The 27607-nt window shown below is 46.8% G+C and overlaps 1 protein-coding gene across 11 annotated transcripts in view; it reads left to right on the plus strand.

Annotated features, from left to right (window-relative positions):
* KIAA1217 (KIAA1217 ortholog) overlaps nucleotides 1–27607 on the plus strand; it is a 682726-nt gene that overhangs the window by 519234 nt on the left and 135885 nt on the right. For all 11 annotated transcript variants that reach the window (XM_044226903.1, XM_044226902.1, XM_044226897.1 and 8 more), the window contains one exon: nucleotides 26134–26332. In XM_044226903.1, coding sequence (XP_044082838.1) covers nucleotides 26134–26332 — 199 coding nt within the window. The remainder of the gene's footprint in view (nucleotides 1–26133; nucleotides 26333–27607) is intronic.

The raw sequence follows: 27607 nt of genomic DNA on the forward strand, positions 1-27607 counted from the left end.
TTTCCATTGTAGGTAAAGATTAATTTGGACTGTGTTCTAGTTCTGAGACAGTACAGTAGATAAACCTGTCTTGCCTGTTAGTATTTTTAAAAAGGCCTTGATATTGATTACAGACCTTTGATGTGTTTTCATGACAGTTCAGACTACCCACGCCCTAAAATACCAATAATTAAGAAAAACTCTCCTTCAGAAGAGAATCAAGGCAACTCTGCTTCCATGATTTAATTATTTTTTTTTAAAGATTTTATTTATTTATTTGACAGAGAGAAATCACAAGTAGATGGAGAGGCAGGCAGAGAGAGAGAGAGAGAGGGAAGCAGGCTCCCTGCTGAGCAGAGAGCCCGATGCGGGACTCGATCCCAGGACCCTGAGATCATGACCTGAGCCGAAGGCAGCGGCTTAACCCACTGAGCCACCCAGGCGCCCCTCCATGATTTAATTTTTGACGTCTCTGGAGGGATGCGACAAGCTCTTTTTAGCCATTAGTAGTTGATCTTGAAATAGGGTATGTACTTTAGTGAGTCTCAGTTTTATTCTTGAGAGCATGAGATTAAGTGGTAGAAACAAAAGGAACTTCATAGAACCTTGTTTCCAAATCCTGTCCTCCTATATTCTCTAGACCTGGCTGACAGTAGATCGGGTAACATTTATGGTTGGTCATACCTACCGGGCCATGTGTTTCAACTGTTACTTTTTGGAAGAGTGGATATATGACTTTGGGATCCAGTTCTGACTTCCTGTCTGGTTTCCCTTCTTCCCTGCCTTGGGCTTCATTTTTTTCTAGAGTTCTTGAAGTCTCTAAACCATGCCCTTCCCAGCACAGTCCAGGGTCACTGGATGTGTCTTCGTGACTCTTTGGTCATTTGACGGTGTTGGGCGAGTGTAGGTGTGCTCCTCCACTGTGCCCAGAAGACACACCAGCAGAGGCTCAACCACAGTCTGGGTCTGTTGCCCCGTGTGAGATGGGAGGTTCGTCCTGTAGGAGAGGGGAAGCTGGGGAGCCAGTGAGAATACAGGATTTTTCCTCACCTTGTGTCTAGGCTCATGAACTCATGAAAAACAATGAAATAAGGAACAGTTGCCTTTGCATAATATATTTCATTTCTGGATCCCTTTTGCATCCTATCAAAATCTTTGCTCTACAAAGGCTCTACTAAATTATTGGTACTAAGCCTATCTGATAAGGTTGCTGTTGTGTCTCTCCCCAGGGGTCTCTGCACTTTTAATAATGGAGTCAGTCCAAACCCCCTGCTTAGCTAATCAAGGAGCTGTGGGTTTGCAGGGTCAGCTGGCAGGTTGGTGTAGTGTTCCTGGAACAAGATGGCTTCTTAGTTCCCATGAAATCACCCTCTTCTCCCACAGCCCAACCACAAGCCACTACCCTGCCTGCTCACAGGGCTGACGCTGCTCTGTGGTTAAAAAAGAGATAAGAGCCTACACATGCTGGTGGCTGGTAACATGGTAGGAAGACCTGTGTTCTCCTGCCTCGGGGTGTAATACAGCCCAGGGCCAGGAATGGGCCTTCTGGTCAACCTTGGGATGGATCGCCTTCCCAGCAGGGCTGTTTTGCCTCCTCCTAGGGTGGCGAATGCTGGCCACCAGCATGACTATTCTGTGTGGACACTCGAAGCCTGCCTTCCCTCTCTGTAGCACCGTTTGCTCCCCTGGACTAGGAAAGAGGGCAGTAGACAAACCTACATCAGAGCCAAACATTGGATCACACTTGCCACATAAGTCTCTTCAGCTGATCTAAGAGCTCCATTATGAATGGGGAGGAGAGGTGACCCATTGAGATAATCCTTGAAAGAGTGATCCCATTCTTAGAAAGCTGGCCTTTGTTCCGTTGTTCTCTACAGAATAATCATGGGCCACATCATACTTTCACATTTCTATGTCATTAATTGCAAGGGGTGTGTGTGTGTGTGTGTGTGTGTGTGTGTGTACTTGAAGTATCCACCTAAAAACATTGCTTTACTTTTCTCAAAAATGGGCTCTGATCTGCCCATTTTAGCCAATGGTGGCCAGAGCACCGCCGTTCCATTGAAAACGTAGTATTTTCTTATGCCAACCAATCAAATGCTCTCCATTTAAAATGCTGTCCTTCATGCTGGATCTGAAAGCTCTTCAGTGACATCTCAAGAGAGTCAGCCCTGTATTGAGAAGGTCATTGTCAAAGTAGGAGTAAACGAAGAATCAAGGTTATTCTTGCTCTGCACTCTTGCCCTCAGAGTGAGTTACCATTCCCAGAGGCACAGGAACCATGCTGTGCCTGAGTTATGTGTTTGCGAGTGGGATTTATTAGCTTCAGGGAGGAAGGAGGTCATCGTGATACTTGGTAAATTATGAGAGGGGGGTCAGAGGGTCAAAAAGAGGGAGCTCCCTGCCAGACATTCCTGGCTAAGAGTCAAAATACCATGGAGCAAGTAGTTTGGAAATGATGAGTAACCTTCTCAACTTCATCCTAGACCCTCAGGCCCAAGAGTGTACCCTAAAGGAGAGAGCAGAGCTTTGCAGGAATTTGGAGGTGGGAGGATGGTGGGTGGACAATTTCTTGTGGGTTTCTACAGTGAGTACTAAAGGGTGAAAATAGTGTCAAGTGTTCCTCAAAAGCTCTAGAATGACCCTATATTACGTCCGCATCCGCCTCAGACCCACAGCGGCCTCCCGGGTCTTCCAGATGGAAGAGGAGAGAGTCAAACCAACAGGAAGTGCTCATCTCAAGATGTGATGTGGTTTCCTCTTCGCTCCCTGACGGAGGGTCTCTCCTTTCCTTCACCGAACAAGACGTCCTTCAGAGGAGGGAAAAGAAAGCCTCCTTCCCCGCATGGGGTTGACATTCCAGTAGTGCAGCTGCCCTCGGGTCTAAAGGACACGAGATGGACTGCCTTGGTAGACGGTCCCGGTGGAATCGCGTGGGAACTCAAAATGTCACCCCAGCACCCATGTGGCGCTTGCTTCTGGTGGAGCACCGCCTTCACAGGAAGGAAACTGAGGACTGGGCAGATGCCTCAGTTGCATTGAGTGCCCAGAGAACCTTCTGGCGCTGTAGTTTGCTTGTGAGTTAACAACTTCCGATTTCCTTTCTCTCAATGTCTTCGTCACTGCCTCTGTTCCATCCTATATTTCCGACTTATTTTGGTAGCGTTTTGGTGGAAGAGTGTCAGGGAGTTTCTGTAGTAACTGTTCATTCGCAGCTTCAACTTGCGGAAGTTGATCATCTTAACTGGTGTTTGAGAGCCTTTTAATGGCCCCAGCCAGTGCCCCGTTGATCATTTTTGAACTTTGATTTGCATGGCGGCTCCAGAAATTCCATACTGAGGATGCAAAACAGGACCTGTAGGACTTTGCATTCTGCTGAGAGGTTCATTTCTCTCTCTCTATCTCACTGTCCGTTTTTCAGTGTAGGGCCAGAAGCTCCTCGTGTCCTTGGAGAACTGCTTTCAGCTTTTTGCTCCTTCTCTTTCCAGGTAATTAGCAAAAGTCTGTTCAATTGTTGAACTGTTAAGTGTGCACATTCTTTTTTAATTCACGTACCAGAGGGATGCCTGTTACACATCTTCAAAGAAGAACTCCTAGAACCCAGCCTGTTGTTTCAAAAGATTGAGATCTTATTTTATGAACAAAAAATTTACTTGGGTATTAAAAATGACAACATATGGTATTCCTTCAGCTAGAAGAACGTATGAACTCCAGTAGCTTCAAAATCAGGCTAGAAGGCTGTAGCTGGGTTGGCTTCTTTTCACTCCACCACAGATTATTTTCCTTAATTGCAATGTTAAAAATACTAATTTGTAATTATGGTCCCAGTTATGTTGTATTAATTATAATTATAATGTTTTGTCACACAGACTAGCAACTGATGATGGCCCTTGTCAGTTTAAATAATATCAATCCATCTTTGAATTTAAGAAATGGCGCCACTTATTTAATCGATGTTAGCAGTGAAATGAAACTGTCGAGAAGACTATTTGTGTACAAAGGCATTTTTATCCCAATAAAGTTTATAGCTTTCACAATAATCTTCAACCCCCCATGCATATCTCTGGGGATTGCCAGACTAGAAAGTGGGAAATGGGAAATGAGACCAGGCTCCAGCTCCGAGCTCTTGGGTAGCATGGGCTGAAGAGGGCTGGCGCGTTGGCTGAGCCCTGTCCGTGCAGCTTTGCACACCTGTGGCAGCAGAGAACTGGAGATCAAAACACCAATTTGCCTGAGGTCAGGGAGTTGGCAGCCCCACAGGCAGGTGGGCCTTAGGGACAGCAAGTCTCAGGGCCCAGACCCCCCCACTGGGGATGGAGATCCTGACATCTGCCGCCATAATTCTTACTTGCTCATGAGTGGGAATGCATGTTCAAGTTGAAGGTCTTGCATCCCTGCAGCTAAGAGGCCTGGAGTGGACAGAGCCAGCCCTCATCCTTCAGCAGCAGAACATTCAAGGAACTCTGGTCTATGTGTGTTTGCCTCCAGCTCTTCCTCCTTAAGAAAGCACAACTGCTTTATTATTATTAGAGCCAATGTGTTTGTCCAGTTTCCTCCTTTGCCCTTCTTGGTGACATTGTGAGGTAGGCGGGATGGCTGTTGCCATTTTGCTGGCGTGAAGGTGAACCTTGGTGGTTTAATGGGTCCAGTACAAAGCCTAATGTCAGCCTAAGTAATTCATTCAAAGCAGAACAGTGAATGAGAGCCGAACCTCGGTCTTGTACCCAGGTTCTTCCCACCAGTGCTTGGAACTCCAGCCCTGCACGCTAGGCCTTCCTCAGTAATGGCTGTGAGTGCCGCGCTCCTTGGTGTGGCCAAGGATACTAGGAGGCCGTATGCCTCTGGGAGTGACCCAAAGCTAAGGTCTGCCATAGAGATTGAATCTAACTCTTCATTTTGCACATAAGGAAACTGAGGACTGGGCAGATGCCTGAGTTGCATTGAGTGCCCAGAGAAGCTTCTACAATCCAGACTCGGACTATCTGCCCAGTGCTCTCTGGACCACTGAACCTCACGTCTCCCTCACAGAGTGGCATTAGCCATTATTCTGCAAACGCCCCATTCATGTCACCTCCAACCGTTATGGAAACTTCTGGAGTAGATGTTTTGTGAAAAGGCCAGCCAGTGCTTCCCTGTTGTAGGTAGTAGGTAGGGGAAGACGAGATGTTCAGAGGCATCCTTATCCTTCAGCTGGTTTGGGTGGTGTGAATCCCCTTGCTTCAGGGGCAGGTTGGTCAAGATCTAAGAGATTCTAGTCTCTGTGACGATTTTCTCTGGGAGAAGAGGGAGGATCAGAAGTGCAGTGCGTTCCTGACTGGTTTCAGTAAATGATCCCATTTTATATCCTTCCTTTCTCCGAGTTAAAATTCAATTATACCTTCTCTCCTCGCTATTAAAATTCGTACCTTCAGTTACGTCTCAAGTGCAACAACTTAAGCTTCTCAAGCAAGGCCTGGTCCCATGGTGGCCTGACTGAGGCAGGTGTCGGTGGGCACCCAGTCCCCAGCAGTGTCACTCCCCTTACAGCAACAGCCATTGAAGAAGGATGGAGTGGATCACAGAGGTTTGGAATAATGAGGGAGAAATAGAAATCTGGGGTTCAAAGCCCCCCCCTTTTAAAGTTTTGACTATTTTTGTTTCCCTTGAGTTTAGTGTTCGGGGAGGAGGGTTTTGGTGGACATCGAAGGGAAACCCTGCCAAACAGAATTTCCACATCAGATGGAGATTTTCCTCCTTCCAAGAAGGTGTGAGAGTAGCCAAGAAGCATTAAAGCATGGGGGGAAGTCAGGGTGACGGGTAGGAACGCTCTGGATGGAGCATGGGGGCTGGGGATAGTCCCACGGGTTTTCTGACGAGGCTCATGTGAGCTTCGGGGAGTTTCTGGGCCAGCTCCCGGTGCCTGGACTCCTCAGACCTGAGCTAGTCCAGGGACAGGAGGTAAGCATTCAGATCAAGCCGGCTGCCAAAGCCAAGGCTCCCTGAGCACCACGGTCTTCTTCCAGTCTTTCTGTTCATTCTGGAAGGAAGTCTGAGCCCTGGAGAGAACCCTGCCGTCCTGGTGCTTAGTGGAGGGTGAGGACGGGCAGAGAAGAAACATGCAAGCAAATGAGCTATCTCGCGTGTCAAGTAGCACTAAGTGCAGTGCACGGAAGTCGGCAGAATTCTCAAGGAACGGGTCATTCCGATGCCCAGAGATTGCATCTGGTCAGGGCAGTTCCGAGATACCTGTCCCCCTTGTGGAGCTGACCTGGCTTAACTCTTCCCAGACATTTTCTCTAACAATACCTGGGCGCTGTGCTTCTTTTCCTTCTTTGGTAAGTGGAAATGTGGAGGAACGACCTTAGGAAAGCCCGCTGAGATCTGTTAAGGAGACATGGGTCATTTTATAACTAGTATCCTCATCCTCGGCCTTCCCTTTGCATGAGACCCAACCTTCGCGGATCTCTCCAAGGTCTGTTGCATCGTTTCTTCCCGTATTCTGTGAGTTACGAGGGTGGGGTTGGAAACCCCAGAAGTGGAGAATGACTAGGGTTAATACCACGGTCTTCCACAGCTGCTGTCCCGTTCAGAACACTGGCCACAAACACCATGTTGTGTCTACAGCTTGGACCGGTCAAATGTCTGCCCAGAGTGGGACAGGTTTCCTTGCTTACCTTGCAATCCGCTTTTGCAGGCCACCGCAAGGTAGTAGAAATAACTGTGTAACCGAGTAAACCCACTTTTTTGAATGCCAGCACTCCATTGTATGCACAAGTCAACAAATATATTTCTTTCTTTCTTTTTTTTTTAAACATCAGGCTCCCTTCCTCCATTGCAGTCACGAGAAGACCAGCACGGGAGTTGTGGCCATCCTGATGTGAGGCATGGATTTCTCATTTTTTAGAACTTATCTCACTTCATACAACAAAACTCTAATACAAATATTATTATTACTAATTTTTAGCACTTTAAGGATGAGGAAGCTGCACATGACCCGTGACCTCATCAGTATTTCCAAGGTGAGGTGCCCCAAGACATTAAGAGCTGAACTTGAGGCTCAAGGCTAGTTCTCTCTTTCCAAAAGTTATATCCCCCATCGCTGGCATGAATTCACTGTAGAATTATTTGCAATTCTCAGGAAATTCGAAATTCCTAGGATTCCTGCCCTGAATCTTTTTCTTTTTGAGATGTTGTATTTTTTTTTGTGGGGGGTCTGTTTGCTCTTGAGGGTCCCTCATACTTTATCTTGTGTTTTAAGGTTATTGTTAATCAATTATAATACTGACCATGACTCACAAAGTCTCTCAAGGCTACCTACTTTTATCCCATCTTTAGTATCTTAAACATTTTTAGAAAGGAATTATGTTACAGTTGGGTCTCTCCGCTTATAACTTTTTCTTTTTACCCCGAATAACCTGAAATTGCTTTGGTCCCCAAGTTACTGGTAGAACTCTGTGTGTTTAGGATAGAATGACTTCTCACGCAATTTCCCCAATATTGGCTTATGTGATGTTCTTTAGTTTTGTGGGGAGGGAGGGGGCACTACTCATTTTTCTTTCTTCAATGGTACCTTCATTAGACTTGCAGATATCAGCTCTCTGCTGTCATCGGTGTTAATGACACAAACGGTCACCCGTTGTAATTTTTTCTGACTGGTTACATACAGCGAAAATGTACTGTACAAGGGACTCTGGGGCATTCTGAAGAGTTGAAGACTGACTCCCAGCCATCAGTGTGAAGTGTGTCTTGTTTCCTCCCAAGACTGGGATTTTAGCGGTTTCCTGCCCTCTTGCCAGGGACTGTATTCATGGTACGCCTTGAGTTCAAGGCGCCCCCTCGTGGTGCGACTGATACATAATCAACATGAGAAAAAACGACATGCCAAGCACAGCCAAGAGGCTGTGCATCCAGATACGATCTTACTGTTTTAACCATTTTTAAGGCTATCAAATGAACAAAATCTCGTTTTCCAATTTTCTTTTAAATTCGTCTGTAGCTGTTTATACTATATTCAGTGCTTCATGTTGGGGGAGGGAGAAACGAATCAGAAAAGCACAAGTCGCAAATCCTGGGCAACTTTTAAATAAATACACATACCCACACATATATTTTAGTACAAAAGTAATACATGTTTATTCTAGAAATGCTAGAAAGAGCAGATAAAGGGTAAAAAAATCATGATCTGACAACCCATATGGATTAACATTTTGGTGTATGTCCCATTTTTTTTTTCCAAGTATATAGACTCAAGGAAAACCAAACACATGTCATTTCAGCTACCATGATTTTTCCTGCTGAATTATACCCGTGAAGTCCATTCTCTTTTGTTACAGGCTCTGCTCCTTCATCATTGCTAGTGCCTGCTTAGTTCGGTTGGTTCCATGGCGTGCACGCTTGTGGGTTACTGCAGATTATTTCCTTAAAGTCAGTTGCTTGAAATCGAACGGCCGAATCAGAAGGATATGCACACTTGTAAGGCATTGGGTACTTACCGCTTCATTATTGTCAGTAAAGCATCTTTGGGGGAATGCAGTTGTTTTTAGCAAAGGCTTCAAGTTCCTAGCATTTGTATTCTTAGTCTGTACCAGGAATTGTGCCTCTTGGTTTCCATACCCCCTTCCCATTTGATCCTCATAACAACTATGTGAAGTAAATACTATTATTGTCCTCCCTTTCCAGATAAGGAAAGTCAGGCTTACAGAAATGAAGTAGCAGTCTGTGGTTCCCAAAGCAGGAGACAGAGGGCTTTCAGAAATTGGGTAAAAATAGCCCTTTGCATCCCTTGAATCTTGAACTGAGTGGAAACTAATACTGATAATTCTCCATTGGTAAAATAAAGAACAAGGGTGTTGGCAGTAAGAGAGGAGGAAGAGGAAATACGGGTCCGCCAATTTAGAAACATGAAGAAAATTCTAAGTTAAGGCTCTGGCAATTAGATCTTCTTGTTAGGAGAAGATGCGGTGGACAGCTCAGTGATTACTGTGTAATTATAAAGTCTGGGGGAACTCCTAATACAGACATGTTTTCACGAGATCTTGTCATTTTCTTCATGAACACGTTTTCTTGGACCACAGTTAGTCTTCAGACTGCTTAAATTACTCCTAAATAGTCGACAGTTGACTAGAAGGAAAGTGTATCAGAAAGCCTTCCATTTCTGGGCAAAATCAGAACCTTTTTGCGAGCTTTTCAGTTTTGGCAAATCTCCAAAGCCCTTTATGATTCATATCTCTCTCTCTCTCTCTCTCTCTCTCTCATTCTCACTCCCAAGGGACCTATGTTTCCCTTTTGCCATCTTTACCAATATTCTTCTCTTTCCCTGTTATTATTATGTAATTATTGTTATTCTAGAAAATTCAGAAAAAGAGCAAACGGCATCTACCCAGTATCTGCTCTTCCTGTTCTACCCTTCTCAGGCTCATCAGTCCTGTCTTTAATCTTAGGACAGGGGAGCTTTTGAACCTCTTTCTCTTCCTGCTGCACTTAGCCTCTGCAAGAGCTCTGAAGCACCTTTCCCCTCTGTAGTTTCCCTTGACCATTTTCCTCTGTTGTTTTTTTTTTAAAGATTTTTATTTATTTGCTTGACAGAGAGAACGTGTGCATGGCGGGGGTTGGGGGTGGGCAGAAAGAGACGGAGAGGCAGGCTCTGTGGGACTCGATCCCGGGACCCTGGAGCAATGATGTGAGCCCAAGGCAGATTCTTTACTGACGGAGCCATCCAGGCGTTCCGACCATTTTCCTCTTAATGATAGCCACTGGATTTACTAGGAGTCTTTGAAATAATCAAGATGTCCTTCTGTTTAATTTTTATGGCATTGTTATGATTACCGCTACAGCTTTTTCCTTGAGGTGAGGCTTGCGTTTTCCCCGTCACGTTTTCCCATTTTCCCTTAGCTTGATGTAGCCTTGTGATGTCCATAAACGACAGCTCGCCATTAAAATTCTCTGAAATGACTCGTAGCCACTCCTTCCCCACCCACACTGATTTTTTTTTTTTAGGAACAATTTTCTGTTTTATGGTCAAATCTATAAATCAGACTTCCAAGCTCTACACACTTGATTTAACCGGAGTATGTGAGTGGCCTAATAAGATCCAGTTTCCCCCCTCCACTTCCTTACTGGGGGGCTCAGAACCCGTGGAGCTCCAAACATTTCACACACGGTACGGAACCTGCCGACAAGGGAGGAGGTTTTCTCACTTGAGTTTAATTCTATAATCCTGGGAAAAGGTACCTGGCATTCCAGAACTCAAGTTCCTGTGGCCTCAAGTTCTGGAACCCCTTGTCTGTAGGAACTTCTGCAGCTTCTAAGAGAGGAAGGCCTCCTGCCTGTCCAGCACCCCAGGGTCCTTTCCTCCCGGCTTCTTTGTTTTCCTTGACTTCCATCCATGAAGCTGGGGAAAAAAAGCAACCGGTAGAGTTGGTGTTTGTTCCAAGTTTGAAGCCTTTGACCTCTCCTGTGTTTCTGCCCCTGCTTTCTTGAGTTTCGGACAGCTCTTGCCTACAGTGGCTGCTTTGGGGCCATTCCTTGTCCCCTTCTGCCTTAGTATTCTGTTACTACTCGGCCTGTTTCCTCTGCCGAGAGTCCCCCTCTGGAGAGAGATTGGGTTTTCTGCCCTCCTGGCAGCCTCTTTGTAGGGGCGCTGGTCTCCTCCCCGTGTCCTTGGCCTGCCGACTCTGGTTTTCTGCACCCTTTTCCCCTTGCCTGTCCACAGAAGCTCATCACGTCTGTCACCCTGCTTCTGTCCTGCACGTTTATTTACCACGCACCTACAGGGCTTTATTATTTGTGATCCGACTTCAGGAGATTTCTTTCATAGTTGATGAAGCCCGTAAAGAATTGGAGGGCCTACAGCAAGCCTCACCTTTCTAGAGAGAATATATTCACCCAGCAAAGGGCTTTTATGAGGCCAGTCCAGCTCATAGCTCTTCTCATGGTGTCACTCTTTTTTTCCTCTTCCCAGTCCCTTCGAGTTCTTTTCCTTTTTATGGGCCGCCTCTGAATGCATTCTGGGTAGACCATTTTAGTACCGTTCTTGTCTGGAGACCCGTCTTTGGGTTTAGGGATGTCACCATCGGTATTAAAATGTTTTTTTTTTTTAAGATTTTATCCATTTATTTGAGAGAGAGAGAGAGCATGAGCTGAGGGGAGGGCAGAGGGAGAAGCAGATGCTCCTCGGAGCAGGTAGCCCCAAGTGGGACTCGATCCCAGGACCCTCATGACCGGAGCCGAACGCAGACACTTAATCCCTGAGTCACCCAGATGCCCCTGTTCTTTTTCCTATAGAGATTTGTGTCTGGTATGTATGAAACTGGGTTCTGTAAATAACATAAAATTATTCAGAAATACAAGAAAAACAGATTATATATACGTATTCTCTCTGTGTCTATTAATGGCGGGATGGATCATGGATACTATATAATTCAGTTAGGACGAGGTTTAGAGGCTCCGTATAGGTTGGTCGTTCAAATGTTGTGTCTGGATTATTTTGCTTCATATAATCTCAAGGTGCACTCCTGTTGTAGCGTGTGTCTGAATTTCTTTCCTTTGTGAGGCTAAGTAAGCTGTTACGTGTCTATACCGTCTTTTGTTGATTCACTTATCCATTGGTGGACACGGGGGCTGCTTCCACTGTTTGGCCGTTGTGAATAAGGCTGCTGTGAACGTGGGTGTGTGCACCTATTTCTCCGAGGCTTCAGTTCTCACTGGCTGATTTTGGATTCAAGAGTAAATCATTTGCTCGGGAGGATTATGGAAATTTTCATTTTTCAAAACAAAAAAATGTTTTTCCGCCATGGTCTTTTCAAAAGAAAATAAAGTCTAAAAATCAATCTGTGGATCAAAGAGAACTGAAATATTTAAATACTGGCCAGAGTAAACTAAAGACACATACTCCAGGGTCACCCAGGTTTCAATGACAGAATTAGTTCCCTCAGTCATAATCCTGACCTTCCGTTCCTTTAAGTATTCACGCCGGGTCTAATCATGTGAGTCTTGTCATCCCGTGTGGCAGAGGACAGGCGAGTCGTAGAGAAGCCCGGTGGCCAGTGCCAATCAAGATGGCGGGCTGGGCCTCCCCACCCAACTGCCCTCAGACTAAGGAAGGCATTTCAGTCTGGTTCAGCAGGCTCCCGTAGCTCCCCTGCAGCCCTGGGACAACCTCAGGACAGTGGGCCCAAGCGACACATTCTCAAACGACAAGGTGAATTTAGATACAACGATGGCAAGATATTGTAGGGAAAACTCATTCCCAGTCAAGGCTTGCTTTCAGCATTTCAACATTTCTTCCTAAAATACAAGGATGGGACTGTCACCATTTTCTCCTTCGTTGAGCGAGACAGGGGTTAACTGTGATACATTTTCCTCATGAACGAATCGATGGTCCATGTTGGTCAACCTCCTCTTTTTCTCTTCATGTTTTCACCCTTTTTCTCGTCTATCTTTTTTTCTCTCTCTTTTTCTCCTGTCATGCAGGCTTCGCAGTGCATGCTGATCTCTCTTCAGGCAGAACTTGACATTCAAAGGTACTTGATGAAAATTGAATCAGCTCAGCGAGTTAGTACTCCCACCTTTTCTTTCTCTGCATCGAGTTGTGCCTCACCTCCTGCCTTTTTATTCCTTTGCGTGTGGCATTCTAATCAGCATCCGCCACTAAACCCGGTCGGCTGTCCTTTCCCCCCGCTCCCCCAAGGCCTGACTTAAACCCATCAAAGCCAGCCAAATGCTTGCTGCATTCTGAAACACTGTGTGTGTGTGTGTGTTTTAATTATGAGAGTTAATATTCAAGTGAACACTAATTGCATGCGTGCTTCCAAATATTTCATTTATTTTCCCCAAATTGAGCTGTGGAATTGGCAGCGATGAAGGGTAAGTCAGAGATTATAGTATAGTCCTATGACGCGTGGACTCTCCCTCGGGACCCCCTTCTCCCCAGCTTGCTTGAGGCACAGTAGTCATGGCGGTCGGACAGGAGCTGTGTCCTTCAGATTACCTCAGAGCCCTACGGCTCTTCCTTCCCTCAGCTCCAGGACGTCCCGTGTGGGGTCCAGACCATTCTGTGGAAGTGCGTCTTCACAATATAAATGAGAGGAACAGACCCACTCACACAGGACCCAGTGTGTGCCAGCCACTGTTCCAAGTGCTTTACAAGTACCAACTTCTCACAGCAGCCCAGGGGGTGGGCATGGAAGTGGGGAAACTGAGGCACAGAGAAGTTAAATTACTTGCCCAGGGCCACATCGTTCTAGTAAATAACAGAGTTGGGATTTGGCCCCAGGCAGTCTGGGCCCAGAGCTGGATTTGACATATTATTTACCCACAGTCCTCTTGTCCTCTAGGTCATAAGGGGTCCGTTTAGAACTAGAAAGGGTGGGGAGCGATTCCAGTGCTAGGACACCTGGCTCGGCAGTGGACACTGTGCCACCTGACCCTTTGGCACATCGCCACCTACCTCCTCTCCCCTCCCCACCTGCTGCCAAACGTGGCCTATTTCTCTCTCGTCTCCTGAGCAGACACAATTCTGAGGTGTTTGCTCCTTGCTGTGAGGCCTTCAACACACGGCGCTTTAGGAAGCCTGCGCCAGACTGGCCTTTGTACAAAAGTGACCTTCCTCCCATTCCGTCAGCCTGCAGGGACCAAACTGATTTCATTGCCTTTCCCTTGTTTTTTTCTTTTAAAGATTTTATTTATTTATTTGACAGAGAAATGGGGTGGGAGGGGGGATATAAGCAGGGGGAGGGGCAGAGACAGAGGGAGAAGCAGGTTTCCAGCTGAGCAGAGAGCCCGGTGTGGGCCTCCATCCCAGGACCCGGGATCCTGACCTGAGCCGAAGGTAGACCCTTAACTGAGCCAGCCAGGAGCCCCTGTTTTCACGTTTTGTAATTCCTGTAATTCATCGAAGGCAGAGGTAGCTTGATTCTTTCCTTGCATGCGTGTTGTGTGTTAGGGGTGCAGGTGGGGAGGAGAAGGCCGAGTGGGCTCCTCTCTGCGGCTTTATCTGCGGCCATTTTTAACTGCCTTTCTTCTTTCAGAACAAAGATTTGACTGCCCGATGTGGGCTTCTCCATCATAAACCGTGCAGAGTTTGGGGTCCGCCTCACTATTCTTAAAACAAATTGTCAGCACCACCTTTTTTTTTTTTTTTTTTTTTAATGTATCAGCCAATAATAGGATATATGAGAATTTTTTTCAAGGGTTCTTTTTTCAAGCATTTATACCCATGACAATGGCAGTAGTGTATTTTGGAGGACTGAGATAGAATAAGGTCGGAAATTGATGTTCTTCCTCTCTGGTAAAGGAGTCCCACTCCACCTCTGAGGGTGTCACATTCTCCATCTGGAAACCGGAAGTCACCATTTACCCACGTCAGGCAGGGTGGACACGGAAAAAGGTTGGTCATATTCTCTCCTCTCACGCGGGGCCCCACAAGCTAAGGGAGCCCCCCCCGCCGCAGGACCTCAGGGAGCCCAGCCATCTAGAACGACCTTCATTGTTGGTTGACAGATTGCTGTGTCTTATTTTTCAGTGACCCCTCACCACAAGCACATCAAGTAGATATTCTGGTTAGTTCGGAGAAGTGCGAGCAAACGTTCAGAGAACCTTCACATGGGGTCGCTGCCCGCGCAGAGCAGGGTTGGGGTCTACGAAGATTCTGTAAGAATAGCGTGATAAAAAGAGAAGAGGTCTCATTCTAAATCTTGGCTTCCGTCTTCCCAAACCCTGATGTGCTCTCCTAGGGCAGCTCTAGAGGAAAAAAGAGACTCAGCCTGAAGCTAGACCTTTCACAGGTCTTTTTTCATTTGAAAAGCATTCCTGGGCCATTGGGAGAGCTGCTTGTGGTGGTGGTGATGTTGGTGATGGTGGGGAGTGTGTGTGTGTGTGTGTGTGTGTGTGTGTGTTCACGCACGCGCCTGTGGATGTGAGTTGGAAAGTATCAGCAAAGCCTCTTTTCAGAATGTCTCAGGAGGGCCTGGCCACAAGCATTTGGAGGCATGGAGGCCTTGGGCACCCCAGTGTCCCCGGGCACCCCAGTGTCCCTGCTGGCCCAGCTCCCTCCCTGGGGCCTTCCTCAGTGGGTGTTGGGGGGGGTGTACCTTCAGATCTCCCAGGACAGAACAGCCAAGCCTTGGCTAGCAGGGAAGGCCTCTTTGGTTTCATAACCACACAGCTCAGCCCCACTGCGGCCTGGGCGTGGGCATGAACTTACAGATGGCTTTGTTAGGAGGCCTTCTCTGGGGTCTGCTTAGCCCTCGGTGTTGTGCTGGTTGTCTTGCAATTTCAAAGCCTGCTAGCAGGCCCCTTCCCTTTCATCACCATAATAACAGCAGTCCTGACTTGGACACCTTTTATCCTGAAGCCTTTTAAGTGCATTCCTGGCTCTCTGAATTGTAAAGGCATCTGGCTTCTCCCAGTGAGGACAGCAGGAGCCCCAGCCTGCGAAAATTACTTGTTTATACGGCACACCTTCCTGGTGCAAAATAAAGCAGAGAAGAGAGAGAGACTGAGTGATTGATTCAAGGCAGCTTGATAAAGAGACCTCTACCTTGGGTGGATAAACTAAAAATCCGAAGGCAAAACCTCAGAGGAGGAGGAGGAGACAAATTTAGGAGTACAACGAGATGGGATTGGCTTGAACATTAAATGTACGGTCAGCCTTTCTGCTATATGCGGCATTTTGTATATGTTCTGCATCCTTCTCATTATGGCACAAAGTACTGTTTATTACTCCTTCAGGAGGTGAAATTATTTTCCTTGTTCGAAATTGTAGAAGTACCATTGTTTTGCTCATGGCTTCAGAGGGGGTGGCCATCCGCGGAAGAGACGGGGTCCACAGGGAAACCGCAGCGTTCTCCGGTCGGCCTTCTACTCTGTATCCACTCGGTCAGGAGGAAAGCAGGACACTGGATAAGAATGGCAGGACTGTGCGTCTGGAAGGGGTGGGGGGCTGAGCTAACGAGATCCAGATTTGAAACTTGCTGATGGTGTAACTTTCTATCCCCGCGGAAGAATGTTGAAGACAGAGGGAGGCCAGCCTGGCCTTATCTTCTTTGAAAAGTCTTGGTCTCTTTCTGGCTTTGGAGGGAGGTCCGAGAACAGCCAGTTCAAGGTGTTGCTTCAGAAAGTGAGTCTGGGTCATACTCCAGGTAGCACACCTGGCGGGCAGGTGGCCGGTCGGCCTCCAATCTGGAAAGTGGAAAAGGCTGCCCCCCCCCACCTCCCTGCGCTGACCTGGCAAGGGGCTCACGGCCCATCTGGAAGGTAACTGTTTTTAGCTGCTCCTCTAGGCACAAATGACTTAAAGGAAAAAAATGAGAAACGGATCATCTCCATACCGTGAAGGGGCTGAAATGTAGAAAATATCCAAGAGACTGTAAAGTATGGCTAAAACTTCAGATTTACCTGGAGTCACATTTTAATCAGAGCTTTAAAGTTAAGTTATGGTAATGGTGTCAGAATGACAGATTTGGGGGCGGGGGGGGGGGAAGAGCTACAGATGTGAGAATCTTGTCTCCTTAAAAGGTAAAGCCCATTATCTGCATGTCCAGAATGTAATGGATGGCTTTGGCTCTTCTTCCTTAGCTGTAATCTTTTTTGGAAGTGGAAGTCCACGCAGTTCTGGATTCCTGCACAGTTTGGCATGGCATGAAAATGAAAATGCGTCTTCATACCCCTGCCCTGTCTCCCCCTGCCCCCACCCCATGAATTCCTGTCCTTTCAGGGGCCATCTAGAAGGATAAGTCCTTCTACCTGGGATCTCATTATACAGAAGAAATATGCTCGCAAGGTCAGGAATGAGCCGCAGAATCTTCGGGTCACCATAGACAAGCATCTTTCCGGATTCTAAATGTTTTGTGAGCTAGTCTTCCCTTCCTCTGATCAGCTCTTTAAAACTATGCTTATTCAGTCATTGATCTGCAAAAGCGGGCTATTCTCATTTTGGAGAAAGAAAGAGGAAATTATGTTACTCAGGATACTATCATATAAAGAAATCCGGTGCTAATATCTGAGTGTATTGCTTCCATTTCTCAAGTTATATGTAAAATAAATAAATAAATAAATAAAAATCCTTTAAAAAGCCCAGATTATGACGGCGTAATACTCCATGGTCTGGTTCCATGGTAATTTGTTAGCGCACCTTCATGTGACTCTAGGCTTCTTTATTCTGTATTTCAGATGTCATCTCTACAGATTTGCTCCCCGACCCACTAGTGCAGGAAGTTATCACCTCTCTAATTTTTGCAAATCAGATTAATCTGGCTTGGCTTCAGCAATTATTAAGAAATTGATTCTTGTCACTTTGGGGTCATAAATCCTAAGGACAGCATCTAGTCCCATAAAACTGGGTAAGGTTTCTGAGTCTCCGGGGACCCGGTATAATGGTCTTCCAGCAGTCCGTGTGCGGTGGGCTCATGGGGGTGTCTGGCAAGCGTCCTAAGCTTGGGCACTGGTTTCAGCCGCTCTAGTGTGCCACACATCCATCCTGCCTGGTGGGGCCACTCCTTGTAACCGAAATCCAGGTCTCCATGATTTGAGGAACACCACGGCCATGACCACCACCACCGACGGCAAAACTGGCATCCTCTAGAGCACCTGGGTGGCTCCGTGGGTTAAGCCTCTGCCTTCAGCTCAGGTCATGATCTTGGGGTCCTGGGATCGAGCCCCACATCTGGCTCTCTGCTCAGCAGGGAATCTGCTTCCTCATCTCTCTCTGCATACTTGTGATCTCTATCTGTCAAATAAATAAATAAATATCTTTAAAAAAAAAAAAAAACTAGCATCCTCTAGCTGGCCCTCCAAATCATTCACCCCCTTTTTCCTGTCCAGTTAGCAATCTTCCTCTGCTCTGCAGGGCGGGAGGACCCTCCCATATTTATCTTCCACATATCCTTACCTCCTAAACCTAAACCTAAACCTAATCTGGCCTCTGTAGCATGAAGACACTGTTAACAGACCTCCCCCGGGATGACCTGAGAACAGAGGCTTGGCAATTGTTTCAGGGAATAGGGGTTAGGAGTAGATGTTCCATATTTATTTTTGTTGCTGACAACGATGAGGACATGATAAATTAATGTCTCAAAAGAGTCATCCACCACAGAAACAGCTTGAAAGCGAGTGTCTATGTAGTGGGGTGCTTCTTTAAATAACGAGGAGGCATCCTTTCTGCACCAGATGCCTTCGTCATTTGTTTCTTGGGATCTGTAGAAGGTGCTTTGCGTGGTGAGAGGGGGTTAGCGGAGGGGTTCCGCGGCTCGCGGAGGGGTTCCGCGTGGCTCGCAGGGCGCAGTGACATGCCTGTGGCCGGATCTAGCTGGGGAGGCAGCGGGCAGTGACTACTTGGCCTCGCTGCCTTTTCATCTTTCTGATCTGATAATGAAGTAACACACACAGGGAAGGAAAATGTGGAAACAAAAAACACAGTTGTACTTTGCTCAACTGCTGAATCGTCTGATTTTCCTCCAGACCAAACAGTTTTCTGTTTTCACAGGTGAAAATCATGAAGAATGTCTGGGTACTCTTTTGGTGGAAAGAGGGAGGAAGGGGCTGAAATCCTACCCTTGAAGAAACAGGGTATAAACTGAGTTTATCAAGGGGAACTCATCAAAATAAATCCCGGAGAAAATGCTTTCCCCCCGATGTCCAAGCTGAGGAAGGGAAACACTGATTTTTCAGAGCTAAACTTAAGACATGGGGAAACTTCTGAGAATCTCAGGTATGCACAGTTGGAAGTCGGCCTTAAAGTGGGGTTTGGGCAGATCTGTCTTTCCAGTTGTAAGGCCCAGGAGTTCTTGATTAGAGGCAAAGCTGGTGTGTGTCTGCACACTTTTGCCTGGGACACAGATACGCACTCAACAGTCCATTGTGTGTCTTTGTACTCTCATCAGGACCGCGCACTGCTTGCACGCAAGATTTTTATTAAAAATAGAAGCTGACTTCTCATCTAAGTCTTTAACACCATTGTTATAAAACCAAGCATTTCGTTCTCATGTTTGTGCACTAGTGCTCACCTCCACCTGGCCTGTTCTAGAATCGTGGATGTCCTCTGTCTATTCCCCCGGCTGGCCATCAGCGCAAAATGGACCCTGAGGAGAGAGCGGCTTGGGTTTTGCTTCTCTGGCCTCAGAAGTGGTGGGAAGGAGCCAAGGAGCTTTGCAGAGCCCAGGGCCTGCTGCTGCTGAAACGTACCTGGCTGTGGGCCCTGGGCTCGGCTGAGAGTGGCAGGTGGGCCACCTGAAGGGAGAGAACGTCAGCCTAGACAGATGCGGCCACTGGGGTGGGTTATGTAAGGACGTGGGCCGGAGGAAGTCAGATACGCCCAGGAGAGCTCTTGTCATTCTCCCCATCGCCAGGCCCAAACCCCACAGAGGCCTTAGACTATGGAAACAAGGAGGGGCGCCTGGCCGGCTCAGTCAGTGCAGTCTGTGACTCTTAATTTCAGGGTCGTGGGTTCAAATCCCACGTTGGACACAGATATTACTTAAATGAAAGAAAAGAAAACAACTTGGAAACAAGGGGAGGCAAAGAAGGGAGGCAAGGGACTGCACTGTGGTTTATAGAAAGAGCTCTAAGCAAAGGAGACACTTTAGCTTCACTTAGCGACGATTCTTAATTCTCCTGAGGCCACTGTGGAGGCCGGATGGTGGAGTAAACAGAAGTCTGGGGATGATCCCTGGTTGTTAACTTCTAATATTTGGCTCCTTGAGTCTTTCACAAGAGTACCGAAGGGCTAGAAAGTTCTCTCCAGTTGAAGGCAGAATTTTAACTCAGTTTGAGTCGAAAGCTTCCTGAGTACAAGAAATGGGACCAAAATGTCTGAATGTCGTGATTAGATTAACCATGTCAGTTAACGAGTACGGTTAATCCTTGAACAGCGCAGGCGTGGGGGAGTGCCGACCCCCCTCACAGCCACAAATGCCTGTGTAACTTTGACTCCCCCAGAACCTAACCACTAAGAGCCCTGGAAGCCTTGCCGATAACATAAGCAGTTGACTAACACATATTCTCTGTGTTACATGTGTTACATACTTTATTCTTAAGATACAGAAAGCTGGAGAAAAGAAAATGTTATTAAGGAAATCAGAAGGACAAGAAAATACACTTACATCCCTGTACTACATTCATCAAAAAACTCCCGGTGTAAGTGGGTCTGCCTTCGGCTCAGGTCATGATCCCGAGGTCCTGGGATCGAGCCCCGCGTCAGGCTCCTTGCTCAGCCCGGAGCCTGATTCTTCCTCTCCCCGCTGCTCCCCTTGCTTGTGCCCTCTGTCGCTCTCACCCACACAAATAAATAAATAAAAATCTTTAAGAAAAAAAAAAAGTCAACTGTGTGAGGATAATGAGTCACCCCAAATACATTTGCATGTGAGAAACGTCCTATCTCCGAATTCTCTGTGGAAATTGAGCATTAATTAGAATGATGCAAAACTTCAGTAAGGCAATGTTGAGTTTTGTTTTCAAAAGATAACGGAATTGGAAGTGAAGTGTCTAGCCCAAGTAACCAGACACCTCACGGTTCCTGACGACTAACACGTTACGCAAAGCTATTTTTGCAGGCTTCGTTTTTTTGGACCTCAGCATTTCAATTTTGACTTTAAGGGGTCCGAAAAATGGGAGTGGAAACCCACCACGAGTACCTGTAGCTTAAACTTCCTTTTCCCTTTGGCTTTGATCTCCAAATAAAGCAACATTGTGAAGAATGAGAGTAAATTTGATCTCCTAGCACAGCATAATGCTTGTGGTGAACATTTCAGCAAATATTTTTCATGATGATAAAATGCAAGTATGGCAGTCTTCTCAAAAATTAATGCTGGCCAACTGTGTTGCATGAGCTTGAGGATGTTAAGTGTAGAAACCTCAATCCTCATGCTATAGCGAAGCTGCGTATTTCTGTCCAGCAAGTGCAGTAGGCTAAATAATTTGAAAGAAATAATAAACGAAATTCTTCTGGGTGATGTGGTTTTTTTCCTCCTTTGTGTGGTGTGTATGTGGAAGTTATGAAATCTTAATCCTTTGTCCTTAGACGCCCAGTTCAGTGACTTTACCACTTTACTAAACGACCAGCTAGTTCAGCCTCTCTGGTCTTACAGACGAGAAACTAGGACTGGGGGAGACTCTGAGTTTCCCACCTTTCGGTAGAAGCTTAACTAGAGCCAGCATCTCCAGACTCCCTGTTGAATGTCTTTAGCACTGACTGTCAGCTCTGGATTCCTCCAGACTTGGTCCTGGTCCCTTCACTCTCTAGAATTTCAGGCAGGTTGCTTAAACGGTTTGTGTTCTCAGTGGTGACCAGGGTCATGAGTGGCGGTGAGGTGTAAATGAGAAGCCCTTAGGTCAGACACGGTGTGACAGGCATCCGTTCATTCCTTCTGGCTCACTCTCCCCTCATCTCTCCACTAGGAGGAGAACCTTCCTCTAGGACCAGTCTGCCCTTGTTGCAGATGGAGCCAAGAGGAGACCTGCATGAGGCCTGTTACCCCAGCATCTCTCGGGGATAGAAAGCCCTCTTGGAAGAAGGGATGACTAGAAAGGGGGTGGGGGGTTCAGATGGTTTGGTTTACACAAACCATTCCTTGGGGTGCAGGACCCCAAAGGAATTCCTGTTTGGATTTGAAGGTTTGGAGGTCGCCTGGGGATTTGGGGAAAACATCTAGAAAGTTGCGATGGAAACAGAGGGAGGTGGATTGGTATCCTGGGTCCCCATGAAGCACAGAGGGAAATCCAGCCTTCCAAACCCTTGAGTCCCATTCCTATGGCTCATGTAGAATTTCCACCATTCACGGCTCCACATTTCTTCCCGTGAGGGTCAGCTCTCCACACAGCAGCTTGGGGCAAAGGCTCCAAATGCCACAGACTGTGCCTGATGGAGAAAAGGCTTCGCCTGAGCCAAAATGAGAATAGCTCCCAATGTAAATACTTTTTTATTAGGCCAAACCTGAGATTATGTGAGTATCCCGCCCCCCTTTTTTGTTAATTAAAATAATCTCCTTTCCTACATAACCATATACCATACACAGTAAAAATTTCAGTAGAGAGGACATATTTGGGTGCCCCCAACTTCGTGAAAAACCATCGTAGTAACCCTACAGCATAACCTCCCCCATAATTTTTTAAAGAGAGTTTCATCTGTGAAATGCATGTATTATCATGCTAATATTTTAAATGTAGGCAATGTCTTAACTGCCCAAGGCTGGGAGCTGTTAGAATTGGTCTGTTTCCGTGATAGCTTGCTTACAAGGCACAAAGTCATCTGAAGCCAGTTTAAGAACAAAAATGGAATTAATTGGAAGGAATTAATGGGAAAGGCCCCCCAGCACGCTGAAATCAGGCCCCGGGGTGCCCAGTGGCCCAGATAGCTGCTCTCCACCCTTTGGGTCATGGGGGTCTCTCATCTCTGTTTTCCTGAACAGATCTAACTGTTCCCTGTCCCTATCAGCCACGACTTCCTATGACCTCACATGAAATCGCTCCTCTGTCCCAGGTCTCCATTTCTTGGGGAGAGAACATAACGGGTCCGGTCAAGATCAGGTGTGGCTACTGCTTGGTCTAGTCCGCTGTGACTGAGCCGGGCGTGGGTGACAGCAGTTGCCTGCGCAAACCAATATACGCTTGAGAGTGAAAGGGGGTTTCTCCCGAGAATGACCCTAGGACGACAGGTGCAAAAGCAGGAGTGTCCCCAGGGAGCTGCCCCGTATGCCCCCTCCCCCCACCTCCGTCATATAGGACATGGGTCTTCGGGAGCTTATCCAAGTGGGCAGGGAGGAATGAGTGCCACCGGGGAGGAGGACATCATTTGGGGGCGGAACTCTTTCAAAGATGGCTGAGCGTCAAGTCAGATAAAAGTGACGCTTTTTCACATATTTGGTATTACTGAAGAGTGTAGCAGGAGGCAAAAGCCTGCCCCGAGGTCGCCTCCTAAAAAGAGACCGCTTGGTACCCTGCTGCTTTGAACCATGAATCTGTGGGCTCAGCTGAGAGAGAGCCGGGGGAGAAATGTCCCTTGAGAGGCCAGCAGATGTCCCACTTTCTCCTCCTGGGTGACCCCCAGGGCACAGAGACCTGAAAACACGGGTGTGTGACTTGGTTCAGTTCACGCATGTTCTTCCCCTCCCTGCCCCCCACCCTATTCGCCCTCCAGTGCCAGCAGCCCTGCCCCCAGACCCCTTCTGCAGACACCCTGCCGCACCTCTTAGCTCCTCTCGTCCAGCTGTTAATGAATATGTTATCCTTGGCCCCAAAATATGCCTTCAGTGCCTTAGGAGCTCAAGAACCCCGTGCAGCATTTCTGACCCCAGGAGCCTAGCACGGTGCTGAGCGCAGAGTCCCTGTTCCAAATGCCTTTTGCCTTTTGCCATAGCAGCAAATCCCAGGGTAGCCGACATTCATTAGTATCAGCAATTTCCATTGTCTCCTCTGCACTATATGATGTCTGTGCAGCGAGAGCTGGCATCAGGGGAGGGGACCCTGTGAGGAGACTGCGAATCCGCAATGACAGTTTGCAGGGGGAAAGTGAAGGACACAGAAAAAGAGAGGGGGATTTTATATTTGGAACTAAGTGGCTGTGTACAGGAAGTTTAAAAAAAAAAGATTAGCCCTTACAACTCTATTTTTATACATATTACCACCACGGTGACCCTGAACGAGAAACAGAAATTTGATTCTGACTCTCTTCAAGGATTATTGCCTTTTGCAATGGAAAATGACAAGTCATCAAATGTTTCCTCTCTGCCGTGGGCTGCGGAGATGACCAAAACGGCAGAGGCCAGGAACGTGGTCCTGTTGCTTAAAGTAATATTATCTCTTGGCTGTTTTGCTAAACTGAGTGCGTCGTCTTTTTCTTTTCTTTCTTTCTTTTTTTTTTTTTTTAAATCAGAATGAAGACATCTTCCCTGGATATTCTGCCGAGCATAACAAGCAGGTACCTTCTTCATTGAGGACCCTGTGACTTTATCTAGATGTCCGTGGGCTAGCCAGGGGATGGAAAGATTTTTCTAGTCAAGGAATATGCTCGCTGAGTGCCAAAGCCAGATCCCAGTCTTTATTCCAGAAGCGGACTTAATGGAACATAAATCTGGGAATCAACCACTTTTGGGGGATGGCACAGAAAAATTAACTCAAGGAGACAATTTAACTGTTAATGGGTGTCCTCTCTGGCAGGTAATCTGAGCTGAGCGTTTGCTCTGAAACACTCAGGTCGGTCCTGTCTGTGAAAGCTCACACTTCAGGGAGTGCACGGATCTGTGCGCTGACCTTTTTCTGGTTTTCCTCTGTGGGAAGGCCCCGAGCGGCGTAGCCAGGAGCGGCGGTGTAGGTGATGTGATAATCCCCCTGCCAAAAGGGCTCTCCTTGTTTAGCAAGAGATGGGGGAACGAAGCTCATCATTCTGCCGTTAGTAGGGTTCCTGGGTGTATCAGGCTACATATTTTTCAGTGTGCCTTGTTCTAGAAATCATTAAGAATTTCAAGACAGGGTCGCCTGGGTGGCTTGGTTGGTTAAGCATCCCGATCTTGATTTTGGCTCAGATCATCATCTCAGGGTCATGAGATCGAGCCCTGCATCAGGTTCCATGGGAGCCTGCTTAAATTCTCCCTTCTCTCTCTCTCTCTCTCTCTGTCTCCCTCCTTCCCTCTCTCCTCCCTCTTACCTCCTTCCTGTATCAGAACATGCCCCTCCAAATCCTCGTACTCTTGCTCTCTCTCTCAAAAATAAATAAATGAATAAATAAATAAATAAATAAAATTCAAGACAGCCACAGCGGAGCACGGGCATAGGTTGCACACCCGAGAAGCTGCTCCTGCCTTGAGAATTAATTGGTGCTTAGTTTCAAAAATGCACTGGCCTCCTTAGGAAGGCTTAAAGGAAATGAAGGAATGCAAACAAATGGAAAATCCAGCTGTTGTGGACTGCCTGTAGCCCAGCACTGGCCCCTCAGCGCCTTTGGCATCTTAGGAAGAAAAAACTCACCTGCCTGATTCATTGCAATCAGTCTGCCTTCCAGAAGGCACCCGGGATCCGGTAATGCCTGTCCCAATGGGCATCTCGAGAGGGGAGAACTGAGATAATGGGTTCCTTTGGCCTAATCCCTGACTTCTGCACTCAAGGACCCCACCCCCACTAGTCAGAGTTAACACTGTCTCAATGCACCTTTACTTTGTCTTCTGTGTTGGTCCCCTGAGTAGACTGTGAACACCAGGAGGGCAAGGCTATGCCCCTTACTGCATCATTCTGGCCCCAGGACCTAGCACAATGCCTGGATCATAGTGGTACTCAGTCCATGTCTGTGGGAAGGATCAGTGGATGTACCTCACGGTTCCTACCGTACACTTCACTACCCACTGATCTGTGTTATTTTGTGCCCTAGAGGAATTGCACCCATCAGTTCTGAAACGCTTTGACGTCAGGCAACCTATTGTCTGTTCTTCTCCGTCTCCCACACTGTTCACCCCTGGTCCATGTTCAAGGAATGTCCTTGACGAATAGATCATGAGCATTTTACACATGAAATTTCCTGCCGTCACAGCATAGATAACTTAAGAATTCAGTTACGTGCCGTGTGTGCATAAGTTACTCTAGATGCTTCCTGCTGATTGGTGAGGTAGGTAATAACGAAAGCTAGACATCATCTGACCTACAGGATTTCTGGCTCAGAGGAAGATATCCAACTGTGATATAAATGTCTCCTTCACAATCTTAGTTTTACTGATTTTGGAAACAGTCTTGATGGAAGACTTGGAAGGACCAGTTGTGTTCAGTTTTCTGTGGTGTGAGTCCTTATCCATTTAAGTATACATAAATGTGCACAATCCCGTCTGTTGTCATAACCACCATTAAAATGTGTGGGGCCGAAGGAATTGATTTGCCATCGTTCTTTCCTGTGATGTGGCTTGTCTGCAACTGCTTGTTCAAGCTGGAATTTGTACTGTAGATGCTCGGTGATAAGAATCTTATTGCAATACTCCCGGACAACATGGGTTGGTTGGTTGGTTGGTTGGTTTTTTTTCCAGTAACTTCCACAACTGATACTTTGCCCACTGGATCTTCTGTTTCCTGTGTCCAGTCCTTCTATCGGACTTTCCCCCTGCCATATTGTTTGCCCAGCTCTGCAGAACTTGATGGCATTGAAAATATTTTCAGCGTAATTCAGAGTCATTTATTTTTCTCTTTTCTTTCACATGCCTTTTGCAGACAAGAAGTCCCAAGCTGTCTCATAGTCCCCAACCTCCCAATTTGGGCGACCCGGTCGAGCATTTATCAGAGACGTCTGGTGATTCTTTGGAAGCCATGTCTGAAGGAGAAGCTCCAAGTCCCTTCTCCAGAGGCAGCCGAACTCGAGCGAGCCTTCCAGTGGTGAGGTCAACCAACCAGACGAAAGAAAGATCTCTGGGTAAGCTCAGAGGGTAGTTTTTGATGCCCGTTTTTACTGCACATGTGTCTTTTTATACTTCTGAACCCATGGCCCAGCATCCAAATGTTTATTAGATCTTGTTTGTGCGAACACAAGTCCTGAGAAACTTGACTGAATAAACATCGAGCTGAAGAAACAATAAGTCCAAACCGTCTTTGGGGCTGGGCCGCGCGCCTGTTAGTGAAAACCATAAACACAGGGCTCTTCCCACCACCCACGGAAGGACAGAGGTCTTGGTGTGCAATTTGCTATAGCTTTTCCTTTCAACAAGCTTTTAAAGAAAGCGGTAGAATTCTGTTGTTCTGTCTTTACCACTTACCATTTGCTTTTTTTTTTTTTTTTTTAATGTTGGAAATTCGGTTTCTGAGTCGCTTTGCTTTTTTTTTAAAAAAATGTTTGGGCCCTTTAACAAAATGTACAGACAATAAGGATTTAGACCTCTCTGCTGATTTCATAAGCTCAACCTGCTATTTCAAGGTTCCAGACCAGTACTTGTTTTTGTAGATAGATGGGATCACGGGGTAGGAGGGAACAGGAACAGGATCAACCCACAAAAGGCCTCGGGGTCTGGCCCCTGTACAAGACAGTGCGAAGACGCCACGCGAAACCAAGCAAATGTCTTGCTTGAAGGGCAAAAGAGCAGTGAACGCTTTGGGGGAAGAAGGCTGATTTTGATTTCGTTCCCTTGGTTGCAGATGACAAGAAAACTCGTTGCAAACATTCTCTTCGCTGGCCTTAAGGAAAGGGGAAAAAAAACCAAACTATTATTATTTGTATTATCTGTATGATAGGTTCACATTAAGTTTTATATAGATCCTTCTAGGTTAATAATCCAGGGTCCTCATTTTTACAAATGAGAGAAGAAAACAACAGAGGAATCTGCTTTTTCTTTTCCTTTTTTGTTTTTTGGGTTTGAGGGGTTGTTTTTGTTTTTATTTTTGGGGGGTCACATAGTTCGATGGCAGAAGCGGGCCTCCAGTTTCTGTTCATCTCCTGCCCAACTGAAGGAGTGGGACACAGGGGTGTGATACACCCGAGGAACATCCTGGGCCAGGACAGGGTCAAGAGGACACAGGCTTCCACACCAGCCGCAGGTTGGGGCGTTGCATCTGGGTTCCAGAGCTCTGTGCTCTCTTTGCCCCACTCAGTTTGCGGAGCAGGAGCCAGTCCGGGAATGGAATGTGTCCTTTGTGCTCTGCAGGAAATGAGGGAGCTTCGGGTCCCTGGAAAGATAGCCTGTGCTTTGCAAAATAA

This window comes from Neovison vison, chromosome 12 (genome assembly GCF_020171115.1).
Source record: "Neovison vison isolate M4711 chromosome 12, ASM_NN_V1, whole genome shotgun sequence".
Lineage (NCBI taxonomy): Eukaryota > Metazoa > Chordata > Mammalia > Carnivora > Mustelidae > Neogale > Neogale vison.